The sequence below is a fragment of the Coturnix japonica genome, unplaced genomic scaffold (genome assembly GCF_054131305.1).
Source record: "Coturnix japonica strain WE unplaced genomic scaffold, WE-NBRP24 Scf154, whole genome shotgun sequence".
Taxonomy (NCBI): domain Eukaryota; kingdom Metazoa; phylum Chordata; class Aves; order Galliformes; family Phasianidae; genus Coturnix; species Coturnix japonica.
In genome coordinates this window covers 78,617-97,674 of record NW_028189057.1, presented here as the reverse complement: position 1 = coordinate 97,674, position 19,058 = coordinate 78,617, and the positions used below count along the sequence as shown (strand labels likewise).

Here is a 19,058-nt window from a genome sequence, read left to right as displayed (position 1 = left end):
GGGTGCCCCAAAGCAGGGGCTCTATGTGGTCACACCCCCAGCCCCACTGTCGGGGTCCCCCCTCCCCCACACCCCCCTCCTGACCCCCCCCCCTTATTGCCCCCAGGTTTGGGGTTCAGCATCGCGGGGGGGGTGGGCAACCAGCACATCCCGGGGACAACAGCATCTACGTCACCAAAGTCATCGAGGGCGGCGCCGCGCACAAAGATGGACGGCTGCAGATCGGGGACCGAATCCTGGCCGTGAGATGGGGGAATGGGGGGAATAGGGGGGGAAATAGGGGGCTATGGGGGCTGTGGGGGCTGTGGGGTGGCTATAGCGGGCTATGGGGGGACATGGGGGGGCTATGGGGGTAATGGGGGCTGTGGGGTGGCTATAGTGGGCTATGGGGGGGTAATGGGGGGCTGTGGGGTGGCTGTGGAGGGGCTATGGGGGCAATGGGGGGTAATGGGGGCCTATGGGGGGGAAGTGGGTGGCTATGAGGGGTTGTGGGGTGGCTATGGTGGGGCTATGGGGGTAATGGGGTGTAATGGGGGGCTATGGGGGTAATGGGGGCTGTGGGGGTCATTGGGGTTGAGGTCCTTGGGGTCATGACTCCATTGGTGACCAATGTGGGCCTGGAGGGTGTGATGCACAACGGGCCTTCGAGGCCTTTGAGGCCTATGAGGCCTTCGAGGCCTTCAGGGTCACAGGGGTTGGGGTCCTTAGGGTCATCCAGGTCATGACCCCTTGGTGACCCTGTGGTGACCCCTGTTGACCCCTCATGACCCCTGTAGGTGAACAACATGAGAATGTGATACACAAGAGGCCCTGTGGGGCCTAAGAGGCCTTCAAGGCCTTTGAGGCCTACGGGGCCTACGGGGCCTTCAAGGCCTTTGGGGTCACTGGGGTCACTGGGGTTGGGGTCATTGGGGTCATGACCCCTCAATGACCCTGTGGTGACCCCGTTGTGACCCCGTGGTGACCCATTGGTGACCAGTGTGGGCCTGAAGGATGTGAGGCCTGAGAGGCCTTTGGGGTCTTTGGGGCCTTTGAGGCCTACGGGGCCTTCAAGGCCTTTGGGGCCTACAGGGCCTTTGGGGTCATTGGGGTTGGGGTCATTGGGGTCATGACCCCTCAGTGACCCTGTGGTGACCCCATGGTGGCCCCATTGGTGACCAGTGTGGGCCTGAAGGATGTGAGGCCTGAGAGGCCTTCGGGGCCTTTGGGGCCTTTGCGGCCTTTGGGGCCTTTGGGGCCTTCGGGGCCTTTGAGGCCTTTGGGGCCTTTGAGGCCTTTGGGGCCTTTGGGGCCTTCAAGGCCTTTGGGGCCTACAGGGCCCTTGGGGTCACTGGGGTCACTGGGGTTGGGGTCCTGACCCCTCAGTGACCCTGTGGTGACCCCGTGGTGACCCCATTGGTGACCAATGTGGGCCTGGAGGATGTGATGCCTGAGAGGCCTTCAGGGCCTACAGGGCTATGAGGCCTTTGGGGCCTTTGGGGCCTTCAGGGCCATTGGGGCCTTTGAGGCCTACGGGGCCCTCAAGGCCTTATTGGGCCTTCAAGGCCTTTGGGGTCACTGGGGTCATTGGGGTTGGGGTCATTGGGGTCATGACCCCTCAGTGACCCCGTGGTGACCCCGTGGTGACCAGTGTGGGCCTGGAGGATGTGATGCCTGAGAGGCCTACGGGGCCTTTGGGGCCTTTGGGGCCTTCAGGGCCATTGGGGCCTTTGAGGCCTTTGGGGCCTTTGAGGCCTACGGGGCCTTCAGGGCCATTTGGGCCTTTGGGGCCTTTGGGGCCTTTGAGGCCTTTGGGGCCTTTGAGGCCTACGGGGCCTTCAAGGCCTTATTGGGCCTTCAAGGCCTTTGGGGTCACTGGGGTCATTGGGGTTGGGTTCACTGGGGTCATGACCCCCCGTTGCCCCCGCAGGTGAACAACGTGAGCCTGGAGGACGTGATGCACGAGGACGCGGTGGCGGCGCTGAAGAACACGTACGACGTCGTGTACCTGCGCGTGGCCAAACATGGCGCCGCGCTGCCCGACATCACCGGTGTGTGACAACAGCGCCCCCACCCCGCAGTCCTCCAACTGCCCCCCCCACGGTCCTCCCAGTACAGACCACTGCCCCATAGCGCCCCATAGCGCCCCATAGCGCCCCATAGCGCCCCATAACCCATAGCGCCCCATAGCCCCCCATAGCCCCCCAGAACCCCATAGCCCCCCATAGCGCCCCATAGCCCCCCATAGCGCCCCATAGCGCCCCATAGCCCCCCATAGCGCCCCATAGCCCCATAGCGCCCATAGCCCCCCAGAACCACAGCCCCCCATAGTCCCCCATAGCCCCAGAACCCCCTGGAACCCCATAGTCCCCCCAGCTCCACATAACCCCCCATAGAACCCCCATAACCCCACAGCCCCCATAGACCCACAGCCTCCCATAACCCCATAGTGCCCCATAGCCCCCAGAACCCCATAGTCCTCCCCCTATAACCCCCTAGTGTCCCATAGTGCCCCATAGCCCCCCATAACCCCATAATTTCCTATAGCCCCATAGTCCCCCATTGCCCCATAACCCCTATAGCCCCCCATAACCCCATAGTCCTCCCCAGCCCCACATAACCCTACATTCCCCCATGACCCCATAGCATCCCATAGCCCCCCATAGCCCCCTAGTCTCCCATAGCTGTATAACCCTCATAGAGCCCCGTAACCCCATAGTCTCCCCCAGCCCCCATTGCCCCATAGCCCCCATAAACCCATAGCATCCCATAGTCCCCCATAGCCCCCATAGCCCCACAGCCCATAGACCCCCATAAACCCCTATAGCCCCCCATCGACCCCCCATAGAACCCCCCCATAGCCCCATAACCCCACCCCCCCGTTCCCCACAGCGTACCCGGGCCCCCTGGATGCGGAGCTGACCCCACAGAGTTATTTGGGGTCTGATTTCCCCCCCGCCATGACCCCCACCTCCCACACCGCTACTCGCCCGGCCCCAAAGACCTGCTGCCCGACGATGACGTCCCCAGGTACGGCCCTATGGGGGCTGGGGGATCTATGGGGCCCTATGGGGGGCTGGGGGGATCTATGGGGCCCTATGGGGGGCTGGGGGGATCTATGGGGCCCTATGGGGGGCTGGGGGATCTATGGGGCCCTATGGGGGACTGGGGGGATCTATGGGGCCCTATGGGGGCTGGGGGGATCTATGGGGCCCTATGGGAGGCTGGGGGGATCTATGGGGCCCTATGGGGGACTGGGGGGATCTATGGGGTTCTATGGGGGGCTGGGGGGATCTATGGGGCCCTATGGGGGGCTGGGGAGATCTATGGGGCCCTGTGGGGGCTGGGGGGATCTATGGGGCCCTATGGGGGGCTGGGGGCCCTATGGTGCTCTATGGGGCCCTATAGGGTGCTGGGGAGCTCTATGGGGGGCTGGGGGGCTCTGTGGAGGCCTATCGGGGGCTGGGGGCCCTATAGGGATCTATGGGGTCCTATGGGGGGCTGGGGACCCTATGTGGATCTATGGGGCTCTTTGAGGCTCTTTGAGGTGCTGGGGGGCCCTGTGGGTCTCCATGGGCCCTTATGGGGTCTCAGTGGCTCTCTATGGGTCCCTGTGAGTCTCTATGGATCCCTATGTGGTCTGAAAGGCTCTCTATGGGTCCCTATGGGGTCTCTATAGGTCCTATGGGGTCCCAATGGCTCTCTATGTGTCTCTATGGGTCCCTATGGGTCTCTATGGGTCCCAGTGTGTCTCTATGGGTCCCTATGGGTCCCAATGGCTCTCTATGTGTCTCTATGGGTCCCAATGTGTCTCTATGGGTCCCAATGGGTCCCAATGTGTCTCTATGGGTCTCTATGGGTCCCTCTGGGTCCCAATGTGTCTCTATGGGTCTCTATGGGTCCCAATGTGTCTCTATGGGTCCCAATGGGTCCCTATGGGTCCCAATGTGTCTCTATGGGTCCCTATGGGTCCCAATGTGTCTCTATGGGTCTTGCTGCCCCCAGGGACCCCCGGCGCATCGTGATCCACCGCGGCTCCACGGGGCTGGGCTTCAACATCGTGGGGGGGGAGGACGGGGAGGGGATCTTCATCTCCTTCATCCTCGCGGGGGGGCCGGCGGATCTGAGCGGGGAGCTGCGCAAAGGGGACCAGATCCTGTCGGTATGGGGGGGTATGGGGTTATAGGGGGTTATAGGGGGTTATGGGGACCAGATCCTGTCGGTATGGGGGGGTATGGGGGGATATATGGGGGTTATGGGGTTATAGGGGGTTATAGGGGGTTATAGGGGGCTATGGGGACCAGATCCTGTCGGTATGGGGGGGGGTATGGGGGGATATATGGGGGGTTATGGGGTTATAGGGGGTTATAGGGGGTTATAGGGGGCTATGGGGACCAGATCCTGTCGGTATGGGGGGATATGGGGTTATAGGGGGTTATAGGGACCAGATCCTGTCGGTATGGGGGGATGTGGGGGGATATGGGGGGAGATATGGGGTTATGGGGTTATAGGGGGCTATGGGGACCAGATCCTGTCGGTATGGGGGGATGTGGGGGGATATGGGGGGAGATATGGGGTTATGGGGTTATAGGGGGCTATGGGGACCAGATCCTGTCGGTATGGGGGGATGTGGGGGGAGATATGGGGGGATATGGGGGGGATATGGGGTTATAGGGGGTTATGGGGTTATAGGGGGTTATGGGGGGATATGGGGACCAGATCCTGTCGGTATGGGGGGGATATGGGGGGTGTGGGGGGATATAAAGGGGATATGGGGGGGATATGGGGGGGTATGGGGGGTATGGGGTTATAGGGGGTTATGGGGACCAGATCCTGTCGGTATGGGGGGATATAAGGGGGATATGGGGGGGTATGGGGAGTATGGGGGGGTATGGGGTTATAGGGGGCTATGGGGACCAGATCCTGTCAGTATGGGGGGAGATATGGGGGGGTATAAGGGGGATATGGGGGAGTATGGGGGGATATGGGGGGATATGAGTGGATATAAGGGGGACATGGGGGGTTGTGGGGGAATATAAGGGGGATTTGGGGGGCATGGGGGGGGTTATGGGGGGTATTGGGACCAGATGGTGTTGGTATGGGGGGGGATATGGGGATATATGGGGGGGTTTGGGGGGATATAAGGGAGGTATGGAGGGATATGGGGGGTGTGGGGGGTGGTTATGGGGGTTATGGGGGGTTATGGGGGTTATGGGGGTTATGGGGGGTTATGGGGGTTATGGGGGGTTATGGGGGGTTATGGGGGTTATGGTGGGTTATGAGGGGGTTATGGGGGGGTTATGGGGGGTTATGGGAGGTTATGGGGGGTTATGGGGGGGTTATGGGGGTTATGGGGGGTTATGGGGGGGTTATGGGAGGTTATGGGGGTTATGGGGGTTATGGGGGGTTATGGGGGATTATGGGGGGTTATGGGGGGTTTATGGGGGGTTATGGGGGTTATGGGGTTCTGGGGTTCTGGGCTGTGGTTGTGGGTCCTGTGGTTGTGGGGCAGTGCCGCCCCATAGCGCCGTTCCCTGCTGTCCCCGTAGCTCCCCTCACTGTGCCCCCATTGCTGCCCCGGCGCCATCTTCATCTCCTCCTCCTCCTCCTCTCCACGGTGACGTCTCCGCAACGCTGACCCACGGCTGCCCCATTGCTGCCCCATGGCATCCCTGCCCCATGGCATCCCTGCCCCATTGCTGCCCCATGGCATCCCTGCCCCATGGCATCCCTGCCCCATTGCTGCCCCATGGCATCCCTGCCCCATTGCTGCCCCATGGCATCCCTGCCCCATGGCATCCCTGCTCCATTGCTGCCCCATGGCATCCCTGCCCCATGGCATCCCTGCCCCATTGCTGCCCCATGGCATCCCTGCCCCATTGCTGCCCCATACCATCCCTGCCCCATTGCTGCCCCATGGCATCCCTTCCCCATTGCATCACTGCTCCATTGCTGCCCCATAGCATCCCAGCCCCATAGCTGCACTAGTGTTGCCCCATTGCTGCCCCATTGTAGCCCCATTGTTGCCCCATAGCTGCCCCATTGTTGCCCCATTGCCTCCCCATGGCATCCCTGCCCCATAGCATCACTCCCCCATCGTTGCCCCATTGCTGCCCTATAGCATTGTTGCCCCATAGCATCACTGCCCCATAGCATCACTGCCCCATTGCTGCCCCATCACCACCCCATAGCCGCCCCATAGCTGCCCCATAGCATCGCTGCCCCACAGCTGCCCCATCACTACCCACCACCCCCCATTGTCCCCATTGCTGCCCCCACCCCATTGATTCCCCCCAGCCCCCTCCACTCACCCCCCACCCCACAAGTTCCCACCCCCCCATTAAACCCCCCCAGCCCCATATAAACCCCTCCCCCATATTATCTCCCCCCCACATTAACCCCCCATTCACCCCCCACCCCATTGTCATCCCTCCCCCCATATTGATCCACCCCCCATATTAACCCCCCCCATGTTCACCCCCCATATAACCCCTCCCCATATTAACCTCCCCCATATTAAACCCCTATATTCATCCTCTCCCCATATTGACCCCCCCATATCAACCCCCCCCCCCATATTGACCCCCCCCATATTAACCCCCCCCATGTTAATCCCCCCCCATGTTAACCCCCTGTCCCATACTAACTCCCCCTCCCCATATTACCCCCCATTGACCCCCATGTTAACCCCCCCATACTAACTCCCCCCCCCATATAACTCCCCCCATTGACCCCCATGTTAACCCCCCCATACTAACTCCCCCCCCATATTACCCCCCATTGACCCCCATGTTAACCCCCCATACTAACTCCCCCCCCCATATTACCCCCCATTGACCCCCATGTTAACCCCCCATACTAACTCCCCCCCCATATTACCCCCATTGACCCCCATGTTAACCCCCCCATACTAACTCCCCCCCCATATTACCCCCATTGACCCCCATGTTAACCCCCCCCATACTAACTCCCCCCCCATATAACCCCCCATTGACCCCCATGTTAACCCCCCCATACTAACTCCCCCCCCCATATAACCCCCCATTGACCCCCATGTTAACCCCCTGTCCCATACTAACTCCCCCTCCCCACATTAACCCCCCATTGACCCCCATGTTAACCCCCTATACTAACTCCCCCCCCATATAACCCCCCATTGACCCCCATGTTAATCCCCCCCCAGGTGAACGGCGTTGACCTTCGCGGTGCGACCCACGAGCAGGCGGCCGTGGCGCTGAAGAACGCGGGGCAGAGCGTCGCCATCGTGGCCCAGTACAAACCTGACGGTGTGGGGCACACGGATACAGCCTGCCCCATAGATCCTGCCCTATAGATACAGCCTGCCCTATAGATACACCCTGCCCTATAGATACAGCCTGCCCCATAGATCCTGACCCATAGATACACCCTGCCCCATAGATCCTGCCCTATAGATATACCCTGCCCCATAGATCCTGACCCAGAGATACACCCTGCCCCATAGATCCTGACCCAGAGATACACCCTGACCCAGAGATACACCCTGCCCTATAGATCTGCCCTATAGATACACCCTGCCCCATAGATCCTGACCCAGAGATACACCCTGCCCTATAGATACACCCTGCCCTATACATACACCCTGCCCTATAGATCCTGACCCAGAGGTACACCCTGCCCTACAGATCTGCCCCATAGATACACCCTGACCCATAGATACACCCTGCCCCGTAGATCCTGACCCATAGATACACCCTGCCCTATAGATACACCCTGCTCTATAGATACACCCTGTCCTATAGATCCTGTCCCACTCATCCACTCTGCCCCATAGATCCTGCCCCATAGATCCTGCCCCACTCATCCTCTCTGCCCCATAGATCCTGCCCCATAGATCCCAACCCATAGATCCCAACCCATAGATCCCACCCCATAGATCCTGCCCCACTGATCCACTCTGCCCCATAGATCCTGCCCCATAGATTCTCCCCATTGCCACTGCAGCCCACGATGCCCTGATACCTCTGCCCCCCCTGACCCCATTGACCCCATTGACCCCATGACCCCATTGACCCCATGACCCCTTGACCCTGTGACCCCCGTGTGACCTTTGCCCTTTGCCCTCTTGCAGAGTACGGCCGCTTTGAGGCCAAGATCCACGACCTTCGGGAGCAGCTGCTCAGCAGCAGTTTGGGCTCCGGCTCCGCGTCCCTGCGCAGCGACCCCAAGAGGGGATTCTACGTCCGGTGGGGTCACGGGGTCACCGGGGGGTCACGGGGTCATCGGGGGTCATCGGGGGTCACGGGGTCATGGGGGGTCACAGGGTCATCGGGGTCATCGGGGGTCACGGGGTCATCGGGGTCATGGGGTCATTGGGGTCATTAGGGGTCAAGGGGTCATCGAGGGTCATGGGGTCATCAGGGGTCATGGGGTCATCAGGGGTCATGGGGTCACTAGGGGTCATTGAGGGTCATTAGGGGTCAAGGGGTCACAGGGTCATTGGGGTAATGTGGGGACCATGGGGTCATCAGGGGTCATGGGGGGGCTGTGGGGTCTTGTGGATGTTGGGTGCCCTATAGCTGCCCTGTAGCTGCCCTATAGATCCCATAGGGTGCCCTATAGCTGCCCTATAGCTGCCCTATAGCTGCCCTATAGCTGCTATGGGGTGCTATTTGTGTCCCCATAGGGCTCTGTTTGACTCCGACAAGGCCAAGGACTGTGGGTTCCTGAGCCAGGCGCTGCCCTATAGCTGCCCTATAGCTGCCCTATAGCTGCCCTATAGCTGCCCTATAGCTGCCCCATAGCTGCCCTATAGCTGCCCTATAGCTGCCCTATAGCTGCCCTATAGCTGCCCCATAGCTGCCCTATAGCTGCCCTATAGCTGCCCTATAGCTCCTATAGGGCACTGTCTGTCCCCCCATAGGGCTCTGTTTGACTCGGACAAGGCCAAGGACTGTGGGTTCCTGAGCCAGGCGCTGCCCTATAGCTGCCCTATAGCTGCTATGGGTGCTATTTGTCCCCCTATAGGGCTCTGTTTGACTCAGACAAGGCCAAGGACTGTGGGTTCCTGAGCCAGGCGCTGCCGTTCCGCTTTGGGGACGTGCTCCATGTGCTGGACGCGTCCGACGACGAGTGGTGGCACGCGAGGCACGTCCTGCCCCACGGACAGGCCACACAGCTGGGCTTCGTGCCCAGCAAGAGGAGGTGAGATGTGGGGATATGGGGGGATATGGGGGATATGGGGGGATATAGGGGATATAGGGGATATGGGGCACGTCCTGCCCCACGGGCAGCCCATGCAGCTGGGGTTCGTGCCCAGCAAGAGGAGGTATGGGGGGATATGGGGGGTAATAAGGGGATATGGGGGGATATGGGGGATATGGGGGGTTATAGGGGATATGGGGGGTTATAGGGGATATGGGGGGTTATAGGGGATATGGGGCACGTCCTGCCCCACGGACAGGCCACGCAGCTGGGTTTGTGCCCAGCAAGAGGAGGTATGGGGGATATAGGATATATGGGGGGATATGGGCGGATATAGGGGATATAGGGGGGATATGGGGGGATATAGGGGATATGGGGCACGTCCTGCCCCACAGACAGGCCACGCAGCTGGGCTTTGTGCCCAGCAAGAGGAGGTGAGATATAGGGGGGGTTATGGGATATATGGGGGGATATGGGGATATAGGGGGGATATATGGGGATATAGGGGATATATGGGATATATGGGGGAATATGGGGCACGTCCTGCCCCACGGACAGGCCACGCAGCTGGGCTTTGTGCCCAGCAAGAGGAGGTATGGGGGATATGGGGGGTAATAAGGGGATATGGGGGGATATATGGGATATATGGGGGGATATAGGGGGATATGGGGGGTTATAGGGGATATGGGGCACGTCCTGCCCCACGGGCAGCCCACGCAGCTGGGGTTCGTGCCCAGCAAGAGGAGGTGAGATATGGGGGGATATGGGATATATGGGGGGATATGGGGGGTTATAGGGGGATATAGGGGATATGGGGGGATATAGGGGATATGGGGCACGTCCTGCCCCACGGACAGGCCACGCAGCTGGGGTTTGTGCCCAGCAAGAGGAGGTATGGGGGGATATATGGGGGGATATAGGGGATATGGGGGGATATAGGGGATATGGGGGGATATGGGGGATATGGGGGGATATGGGGGCACGTCCTGCCCCACGGGCAGCTCACGCAGCTGGGGTTTGTGCCCAGCAAGAGGAGGTATGGGGGGATATGGGGGGATATGGGAGATATGGGGGGCAATGAGGGGATATGGGGGGATATGGGGGGGACTGAGAGCCATTGGGAAGGGATATGGGGGGGATATGGGGAGCAATAGGAGGGACTGGGAGGGGATATAGGGGGCTATAGAGGCACTGAGAGGGGATATGGGGGGATATGTGGGGCAGTGAGGGGATATGGGGGCACTGGGAGGGGATATGGGGGGCTATAGGGGCACTGGGAGGGATTGGGAGGGAATATGGGGGGCAATGAGGGGATATGGGGTCAATGAGGGGCTATGGGGACTATGGGGGGCTATGGGGGCTATGGGGGCTATGGGGAGCTATGGGGGATATGGGGGATATGGGGGGCTATGGGGGGCTATGGGGGCTATGGGGGACTATGGGGGGCTATGGGGGTCTATGGGGTTCTATGGGGGGCTATGGGGTCTATGGGGGCTATGGGGGTTATGGGGTCTATGGGTCAATGAGGGGCCATGGTTGCTATGGGGTTCTATGGGGTTCTATGGGGGGCTATGGGGTTCTATGGGGGCTATGGGGTTCTATGGGGTTCTATGGGGTCTATGGGGGCTATGGGGCACTGGGTTGTACTGGTCTGTACTGGGGCTGCTCTCTCTGCAGGGTGGAGCGACGTGAATGGACGCGGCTAAAGGCCAAGGTGGGATCCCAATTAACGCCCCATTAATTAACCTTTTAATTAGCCTCTCAATTAACCCCCCTTTAATTAACCCCCCCTTTAATTAACCCCCTAATTAACCCTGATAATTAACCCCCTTAATTCATCCCCCCAATTATCTCCCCCAATTAACTCCCCCCTAATTAACCTCCCCCCCCTAATTAAACCCTCCCCAATTAACCCAGCTAATTATCCCCTCCTAATTAACCCCCCCTAATTAACCCCCCCTAATTAACTCCCCCTAATTAACCCCCATTGTTTTTGCCCCCCCCCAGGACCGGGTCCCCGGTTCCGGCTCTCAAGGTGGGGGGGGGCAAAATAGGGGGGTTTATGGGGGGGCTTATGGGGCTTATGGGGGGCTGGGGGGTATTAATGGGGTCTGGGGGGGATTAATGGGGTCTGGGGGGTATTAATGGGGGGCTGGGGGGGATTAATGGGGGTCTGGGGGTATTAATGGGGTCTGGGGGGTATTAATGGGGGGCTGGGGGGTATTAATGGGGTCTGGGGGGATTAATGGGGTCTGGGGGGGATTAATGGGGTCTGGGGGGGATTAATGGGGGTCTGGGGGGTATTAATGGGGGCTGGGGGGTATTAATGGGGTCTGGGGGGGATTAATGGGGTCTGGGGGGGATTAATGGGGGCTGGGGGGTATTAATGGGGGTCTGGGGGTATTAATGGGGTCTGGGGGGGATTAATGGGGTCTGGGGGGGATTAATGGGGGCTGGGGGGGATTAATGGGGTCTGGGGGGGATTAATGGGGTCTGGGGGGTATTAATGGGGGTCTGGGGGTATTAATGGGGTCTGGGGGGGATTAATGGGGTCTGGGGGGTATTAATGGGGGTCTGGGGGGTGTTAATGGGGTCTGGGGGGGATTAATGGGGTCTGGGGGGTCCTAAGGGGGGTCCTCAAAATAGGGGGGTTTATGGGGGGGTTATGGGGGTCTGGGGGGTCCTAAGTGGGGGGGCTTATGGGGGGGTTCCCAAATTATGGGGGTCTGGGGTTATGGGGTTTATGGGGGTATTATGGGGTTTATGAGGGGGTTTAAGGGGGTACTATGGGGGTATGGGGTGTTATGGGGGTTCATTGGGGCTTATGGGGGGGATTATGGGGGGTTATTGGGGTTATGGGGGGGTTTATGGGGTTTAGGGGGGTATTATGGGGTTAATGGGGGGTTTATGGGGGTTTATGGGGGGGTTTATGAGAGTGTTATGGGTTTATTGGGGGTTAATGGGGGGGTTAATGGGCTTAATGGAGGGATTAATGGGGTTAATGGGGTTTAATGGGGTTGATGGGTTAATGGGGTTAATGGTGTTAATGGGGTTAATGGTGTTAATGGGGGGTTAATGGGGTTTAATGATGTTATTGGGGTTATTGGGGTTAATGGGTTAATCGGGGACTTAATGGGGTTTAATGGGGGTTTAATGGGATTAATGGGGACTTAATGGGGTTTAATGGAATTAATGGGGTTAATGGGGTTTAATGGGACTAATGGGGGTTAATGGGATTAATGTGATTAATGTGGTTAATGGGGTTAATGTGGTTTATGGGGTTAATGGGGTCGCTGTGCCCACCCCCCACCTGCGGTTCCCCTCCAGGCCGCGAGGAGGCGCTGCTGAGCTACGAGACCGTGACACAGATGGAAGGTGAGGGGGGGGGGGGGGGGCTCTTAAAGGACCCGGTAATTAACAGGATTAATTAACGAATGAACTAATTACCGCCGTTAATTAGTGCACTACGCGCGGCCCATCATCATCCTGGGCCCCACAAAGGACCGTGTCAATGACGACCTGCTGTCAGAGTTCCCCGACAAGTTCGGCTCCTGCGTCCCACGTGAGGGGGGGAATAGGGGGAGATGGGGGGGGATGGGGGGGAGATGGGGGGGATATGGGGGGGATGGGGGGATAAAAGGGGTAGGGGGGGGGTATGGGGGGTCTTAATGGGGTTTGGGGGGATATAGGGGGGTCTTGAGGGGGGATGGGGGGATGTGGGGGGAATTAGGGGGGGTTGGATGGGTCTGAGGGGGTCTTGGGGGGGTCTGGGGGGGTGATAAAGAGGGTGAGGGGGGATATAGGGGGTGTTAGGGGGATTTGGGGGGGGATATAGGGGGTGAGGGGGGGATATGGGGGGATGTGGGGGGTCTTAGGGGATGTTGGGGTGGTCTGAGGGGTGAGGGGGAGCTCTATGGGGGTTTTAGGGGGTTATGGGGGTTATATGGGGGGGTTTGGGGGGTATTTGGGGTTTTGAGGGGTCTGAGGGGTAATGGGGGGTATTTTGGGGGGCTCAGGGGGGGATATAGGGGGTATTAAGGGGTCTATGGGGTGGGCTATGGGGGGCTATGGGTTATATGGGGGCATTTAGGGGGCTATGGGGGGCTATGGGTTACATGGGGGGATATGGGGGGCTATAGAGGGGGCTATGGGGGTCTATGGGGTGGGCTATGAGGGGCTATGGGTTATATGGGGGGATATGGGGGGCATTTAGGGGGCTATGGGGGTCTATGGGGTGGGCTATGGGGGGCTATGGGTTATATGGGGGGATATGGGGGGTATTTAGGGGTCTATGGGGTGGGCTATGGGGGGCTATGGGTTACATGGGGGGCTATAGAGGGGGATGGGGGGGGGGCACTGGGGGGGGGGGTTGGATCACGTGGTTGGGAGCGGTGCCGTCACGTGGTGCCGCCGTCACGTGGCGGCGTGCGGGTCACGTGATGACTCGGTCGCGTTGTGATGACGTCACTCAGACACGACGCGGCCTAAGCGCGACTACGAGGTGGACGGACGCGATTATCACTTCGTGGCGTCACGGGAACGGATGGAGAAGGACATTCAGGGCCACAAGTTCATCGAGGCCGGGCAGTACAACTCACACCTGTACGGGACCTCCGTGCAGTCCGTCAGGCAGGTGGCCGAGCAGGTAATGGGGGGGTATATGGGTTATATGGGAGATATGGGGTGTAATGGGGGGATATGGGGCAGATATGGGGTATATGGGGAGGATATGGGGGGTATATGTGGATATATGGGTTATATGGGGGGATAAAGGGGAGATATGGGGTTATATGGGGTGTAATGGGGGGATATGGGGCAGATATGGGGTTATAGGGGGGGATATGGGGGGATATGGGGTGTAATGGGGGGATATGGGGCAGATATGGGGGTATAGGGGGGGGATATGGGGGGTATATGGGGATATATGGGTTATATGGGGGGATATGGGGCAGATATGGGGGGATATGGGGGGTATTTGGGGGATATAGGGGTTATTTGGGGGGATATGGGTCAGATATGGGGTTATGGGGGGGGATATGGGGGGTATATGGGGATATATGGGTTATATGGGGGGATATGGGGGGTATATGGGGGGATATGGGGGGTATTTGGGGGATATAGGGGTTATTTGGGGGGATATGGGTCAGATATGGGGTTATGGGGGGGGATATGGGGGGTATATGGGGATATATGGGTTATATGGGGGGATATGGGGGGTATATGGGGGGATATGGGGGGTATTTGGGGGATATAGGGGTTATTTGGGGGGATATGGGTCAGATATGGGGTTATAGCGGGGGATATGGGGGGTATATGGGGATATATGGGTTATATGGGGGGATAAAGGGGGGATATGGGGTTATATGGGGTGTAATGGGGGGATATAGAGCAGATATGGGGGTATATGGGGGATATGGGGGGTATATGGGGATATATGGGTTATATGGGGGGATAAAGGGGGGATATGGTGTTATATGGGGTGTAATGGGGGGATATGGGGCAGATATGGGGTTATAGGGGGGATATGGGGGGATATGGGGCAGATATGGGGTTATAGGGGGGTTATGGGGGGTATTTGGGGGATATAGGGGTTATATGGGGGGATATGGGGCAGATATGGGGGGATATGAGGTTATATGGGGGTCTAGGAGGGGATATGAGGTGTCATAGGGGGGATATGGGGAGGTATATGGGGGGATAAAGGGGGGATATGGGGTTATATGGGGTGTAATGGGGGGATATGGGGCAGATATGGGGTTGTATGGGGGGTTATATGGGGGATATAGAGATTCTATGGGTTATAATGGGGGTCTATGGGGGGATAAGGGGAGTTATAGGGGGGATATGGGGCAGATATGGGGGAATATCTGGCTCTATGGGTCTCTATGTGTCCCTATGGGTCTCAGTGTGTCCCTATGGGTCTCAGTGTGTCCCTATGGGTCCCATTGTGTCCCTATGTGTCCCAGTGTGTCCCTATGGGTCTCAGTGTGTCCCTATGGGTCTCTATGTGTCCCTATGGGTCCCATTGTGTCCCTATGGGTCTCTGTGTGTCCCTATGGGTCTCTATGGGGTCTCTATGTGTCTCTATGTGTCCCTATGGGTCTCTATGGGGTCTCTATGGGTCTCAGTGTGTCCCTATGGGTCTCTGTGTGTCCCTATGGGTCTCAGTGTGTCCCTATGGGTCTCAGTGTGTCCCTATGGGTCCCATTGTGTCCCTATGGGTCTCAGTGTGTCCCTATGGGTCTCTATGGGGTCTCTATGTGCCTCTATAGGTCCCTATGGGTCTCTATGTGTCCTTATGGGTCTCAGTGTGTCCCTATGTGTCTCTATGTGTCCCTATGGGTCCCATTGTGTCCCTATGGGTCTCAGTGTGTCCGTATGGGTCCCTATGTGTCCCTATGGGTCTCTGTGTGTCCCTATGGGTCTCTGTGTGTCCCTATGGGTCTCTATGGGGTCTCTATGTGTCTCTATGTGTCCCTATGGGTCTCTATGGGGTCTCTATGGGTCTCAGTGTGTCCCTATGGGTCTCTGTGTGTCCCTATGGGGTCTCTATGGGTCTCTATGTGTCCCTATGTCCGCAGGGCAAGCACTGCATCCTGGACGTGTCAGCCAACGCGGTGCGGCGGCTGCAGGCGGCTCAGCTGCACCCCATCGCCATCTTCATCCGGCCCAAGAGCCTGCAGAACATCCTGTGAGAGAAGGGGCGGGGCCTAAAGGGGGCGGGGACAAAGGGGCGGGGCTAAAATGGAGGGGTTACATTGAGTCCTATGGGGAGGGGGCGGGGCCTGTGAGAAGTGGGCGTGGTTTCAGAAATGGGGGCGTGGTCTAAGGGAGGAGCGGTCACGTGGTGGTGGGCGGAGCTTCGAGGCGGAGGGGGCGGTGCTAAGAAAGGGGCGGGGCTTATAAAGGGGGTAACCTATAAGGGGGCGGAGCATGTAGTTAGGGGCGTGGCTTGAGAGTGGGCGGGGTCTAGAAGGGGGCGTGGCCTGAGGATGGTGGACGGAGCTATAAGTGATGGTGGGCGTGGCCTATAAGGGGGCGTGGTTTATGGATGGGGTGTGGCCTGGGGTGGTGGGCGGGGTCTGTATAAAGGGGCGTGGTTTGTGTCATGTGGGCGGGGCTTGTAGGCGTGGTCTGAGGCCCCGCCCCCTTTGCCTTATAAGGGAATCTGTTATCCCATATAAGGGTTTAATGTCATCCCATATACGGGGTCTGTGATCCCATATAAGGTTTAATGGGATCCCCTATAGGTTTTAATGGCGCCCGTTCCCTTCTCAGGGATATCAGTAAGCGTGTGACGGAGGAGCAGGCACGGAAAGCTCTGGAACGAGCCACCAAACTGGAACAGGAGTTCACAGAGTGCTTCTCTGGTACGGAACTACATAGGGACACCATAGAAACCCATAGAAACCCCATAGGGACCCCCTGCCCCATAGACACCCCATAGACACCCCATAGGGACCACATAGGGACCCCCTGCCCCATAGACACCCCATAGACACCCCATAGGGACCACATAGACACCCATAGAAACCCCATAGAGACCCCTGACCCCATAGGGACCCCATAGACACCCCATAGGGACCCCATGGACACCCCATAGGGACCCCATAGAAACCCCATAGGGACCCCATAGGGACCCCCTGCCCCATAGACAGCCCATAGACACCCCATAGAGACCCCTGACCCCATAGGGACCCCATAGAAACCCCATAGAAACCCCACAGAAACCCCATAGGGACCACATAGAAACCCCATAGAAACCCCATAGGGACCACATAGGGACCTCATAGACACCCCATAGGGACCCCCTGCCCCATAGACAGCCCATAGACACCCCATGGATACCCTATGGAGACTCCTGTGCCCCATAGAGACCTCTGTGAGATCCCTATGAGACCCCCCAGCCCCATAGGGTCCCCATAGAGACCCCCCTGCCCCATAGACAGCCCATAGGGACCCAATAGAGACCCTATAAGGACGCCCCTGCCCCATAGAGACCCATAGAAACCCCATAGGGACTCCATAGAGACCCCATAAGGGCCCCCCCTGCCCCATAGAGACCCATAGAAACCCCATAGAGACCCCTGTGCCCCATAGGGACCCCATAGAAACCCCATAGGGACCCCAGCCTCATAGAGAACCCCCCATCTCCTTAAAGGGACCTCATCCACCCCCATCCCCCCAGCTCCCCATCCAATTAATTAACCCCCCCAATTAATCCTCCCCCCTAATTAACCCCCCCTAATTAACACCTTCCTAATTAACACCCCCCTTCTTAGAGGCCCCCCCCATCCCCTTAAAGGAACCTCATCCCACCCCCAAACCACCTCACTGACACCCCAGACCCCCCCCCAATTAACCCCCCCCCCCCTAATTAACCCCCCCGTTAATTAATCCCTTAATTAGCGATGGTGGAGGGCGACAGCTTCGAGGAGATCTACCACAAAGTGAAGGCCGTCATTGAGGAGCTCTCAGGGCCCTACATCTGGGTCCCGGCCCGCGACAGGCTGTAGTGGGGGGGGGGGGGTGAAACGCCCCCCCACGACCCCCCCCCATTAATTAACAGGACCCCCCCCCATTAATTAACGGGACCCCCCCCCATTAATTAACGGGACCCCCCCCCCATCTCCCACCCGGTGCCGTTTGGGGGGGGCTGCATGACCCAAATGTGGGGGGATTCGACCCAAAATGGGGAGGGTGGGGGGGGAGAATTAAAGGGGGGGGGGCTTGAATGGGGGGAGGCCTCAAAAAGGGGAAACCCCCCCCCTAAATATAAGGGGACCCCCCCAAAGTGGGGACCCCCCCCTAAACAAAGTGGGGACCCCCCCCTAAACAAAGTGGGGACCCCCCCCAATATATGGGACCCCACCCCAAAAAGGGGGACCCCCCCAATAAAGGGGATCCCCCCCTTTTAAAGTGGGGACCCCCCCCCCCAATAAATGGGAACCCCCCCTTAAAGAGGGGACCCCCCCATAAAGATGGGGACCCCCACCCAAAATAGGGGACCCCCCCCCAAATCATTGGGGACCCCCCCCCAAATAGGAGGCTTCCCTTAAAAATGGGACCCCCCCCCATAAGGATGGGGACCCCCCCCCCATAAAGTGGAGACCCCCCCCCAATATAAATTGAGGCCTGAAAGTTGAGGGGGGGGGTCCCTAATATGAGGGGGGGGCCTGAATATGGGGGTGGTCCCCATTATAAGAAGTGGAGGGGGGGCAATATATGGGGTGGTACCTTACAATGGGGGGGGTCCCTTTAAAATGGGGGGGGGGGTCCTTACAATGGGGGGGGTCCCTAAAATGGGGGGGGTCCTTATCATACAGGAGACCCCAAACCTGAGGGGGGGGGGCTGTAATATCAGGGGGACCCCCCCCAAAATGGGCCGCCCCCCCCATAAGATATCAATCATAGGGGGGGGGGGGAGACCCCAACCTGCCCCCCCCCCCCAATAGCCCCCTCCCCATATTAAAAGGGGGGGGGTTTAATTTTGGGGGGGGGGTCCCATTTTTGGGGGGGGTTCCCCCATTTTCGGACCTTCTTTTTGTAGATATGATTCTATATTTGTACGCCCGGGGGGGGGCACCCGACCCTACAATGGGGGGGAGGGAGGGCGCCCATCTCCCCCCAACCCCCCCCTTATAAATTGGGGGGGGGTCTCTGGGTTGTGGGGGGGGGGCGGGGGGGGGGGGTGAATGGGGGGGAAGCAGAGAGTATTTTGCATAGAAAGTCAATGGGAATAAATGGAGCTGAGAGGAGGGGGCTCTGTCTGTGGGGGGGGGTCATTTGGGGGGGGGTCTTGGAGGGGGGGGGGTCTTATTACAGGCGGGCAATGGGGGGTTGGGGGCCCAATGGAGGAGGAAATGGGGGGGGGTCTTAGTTGGGGGGGGGTTGGG

The 19,058-nt window shown here is 58.9% G+C and overlaps 1 protein-coding gene across 1 annotated transcript; it reads left to right on the top strand.

The window, feature by feature from the left end:
* Nucleotides 1-106: 106 nt before the first annotated feature.
* On the top strand, nt 107-18,920 carry LOC146751068 (disks large homolog 4-like; the record flags this gene model as incomplete). Its single annotated transcript, XM_085535703.1, is given in 17 exon segments — nt 107-145; nt 148-242; nt 1,910-2,030; nt 2,872-2,949; nt 2,952-3,009; nt 3,985-4,141; nt 7,163-7,265; nt 8,090-8,204; nt 8,986-9,162; nt 10,840-10,876; nt 11,170-11,197; nt 12,490-12,537; nt 12,623-12,724; nt 13,635-13,807; nt 15,744-15,853; nt 16,441-16,532; nt 17,572-18,920. Coding segments are annotated over 17 exon segments (1,640 nt in total), but the record flags the coding sequence as incomplete, so codon positions are not given.
* Nucleotides 18,921-19,058: the final 138 nt, after the last annotated feature.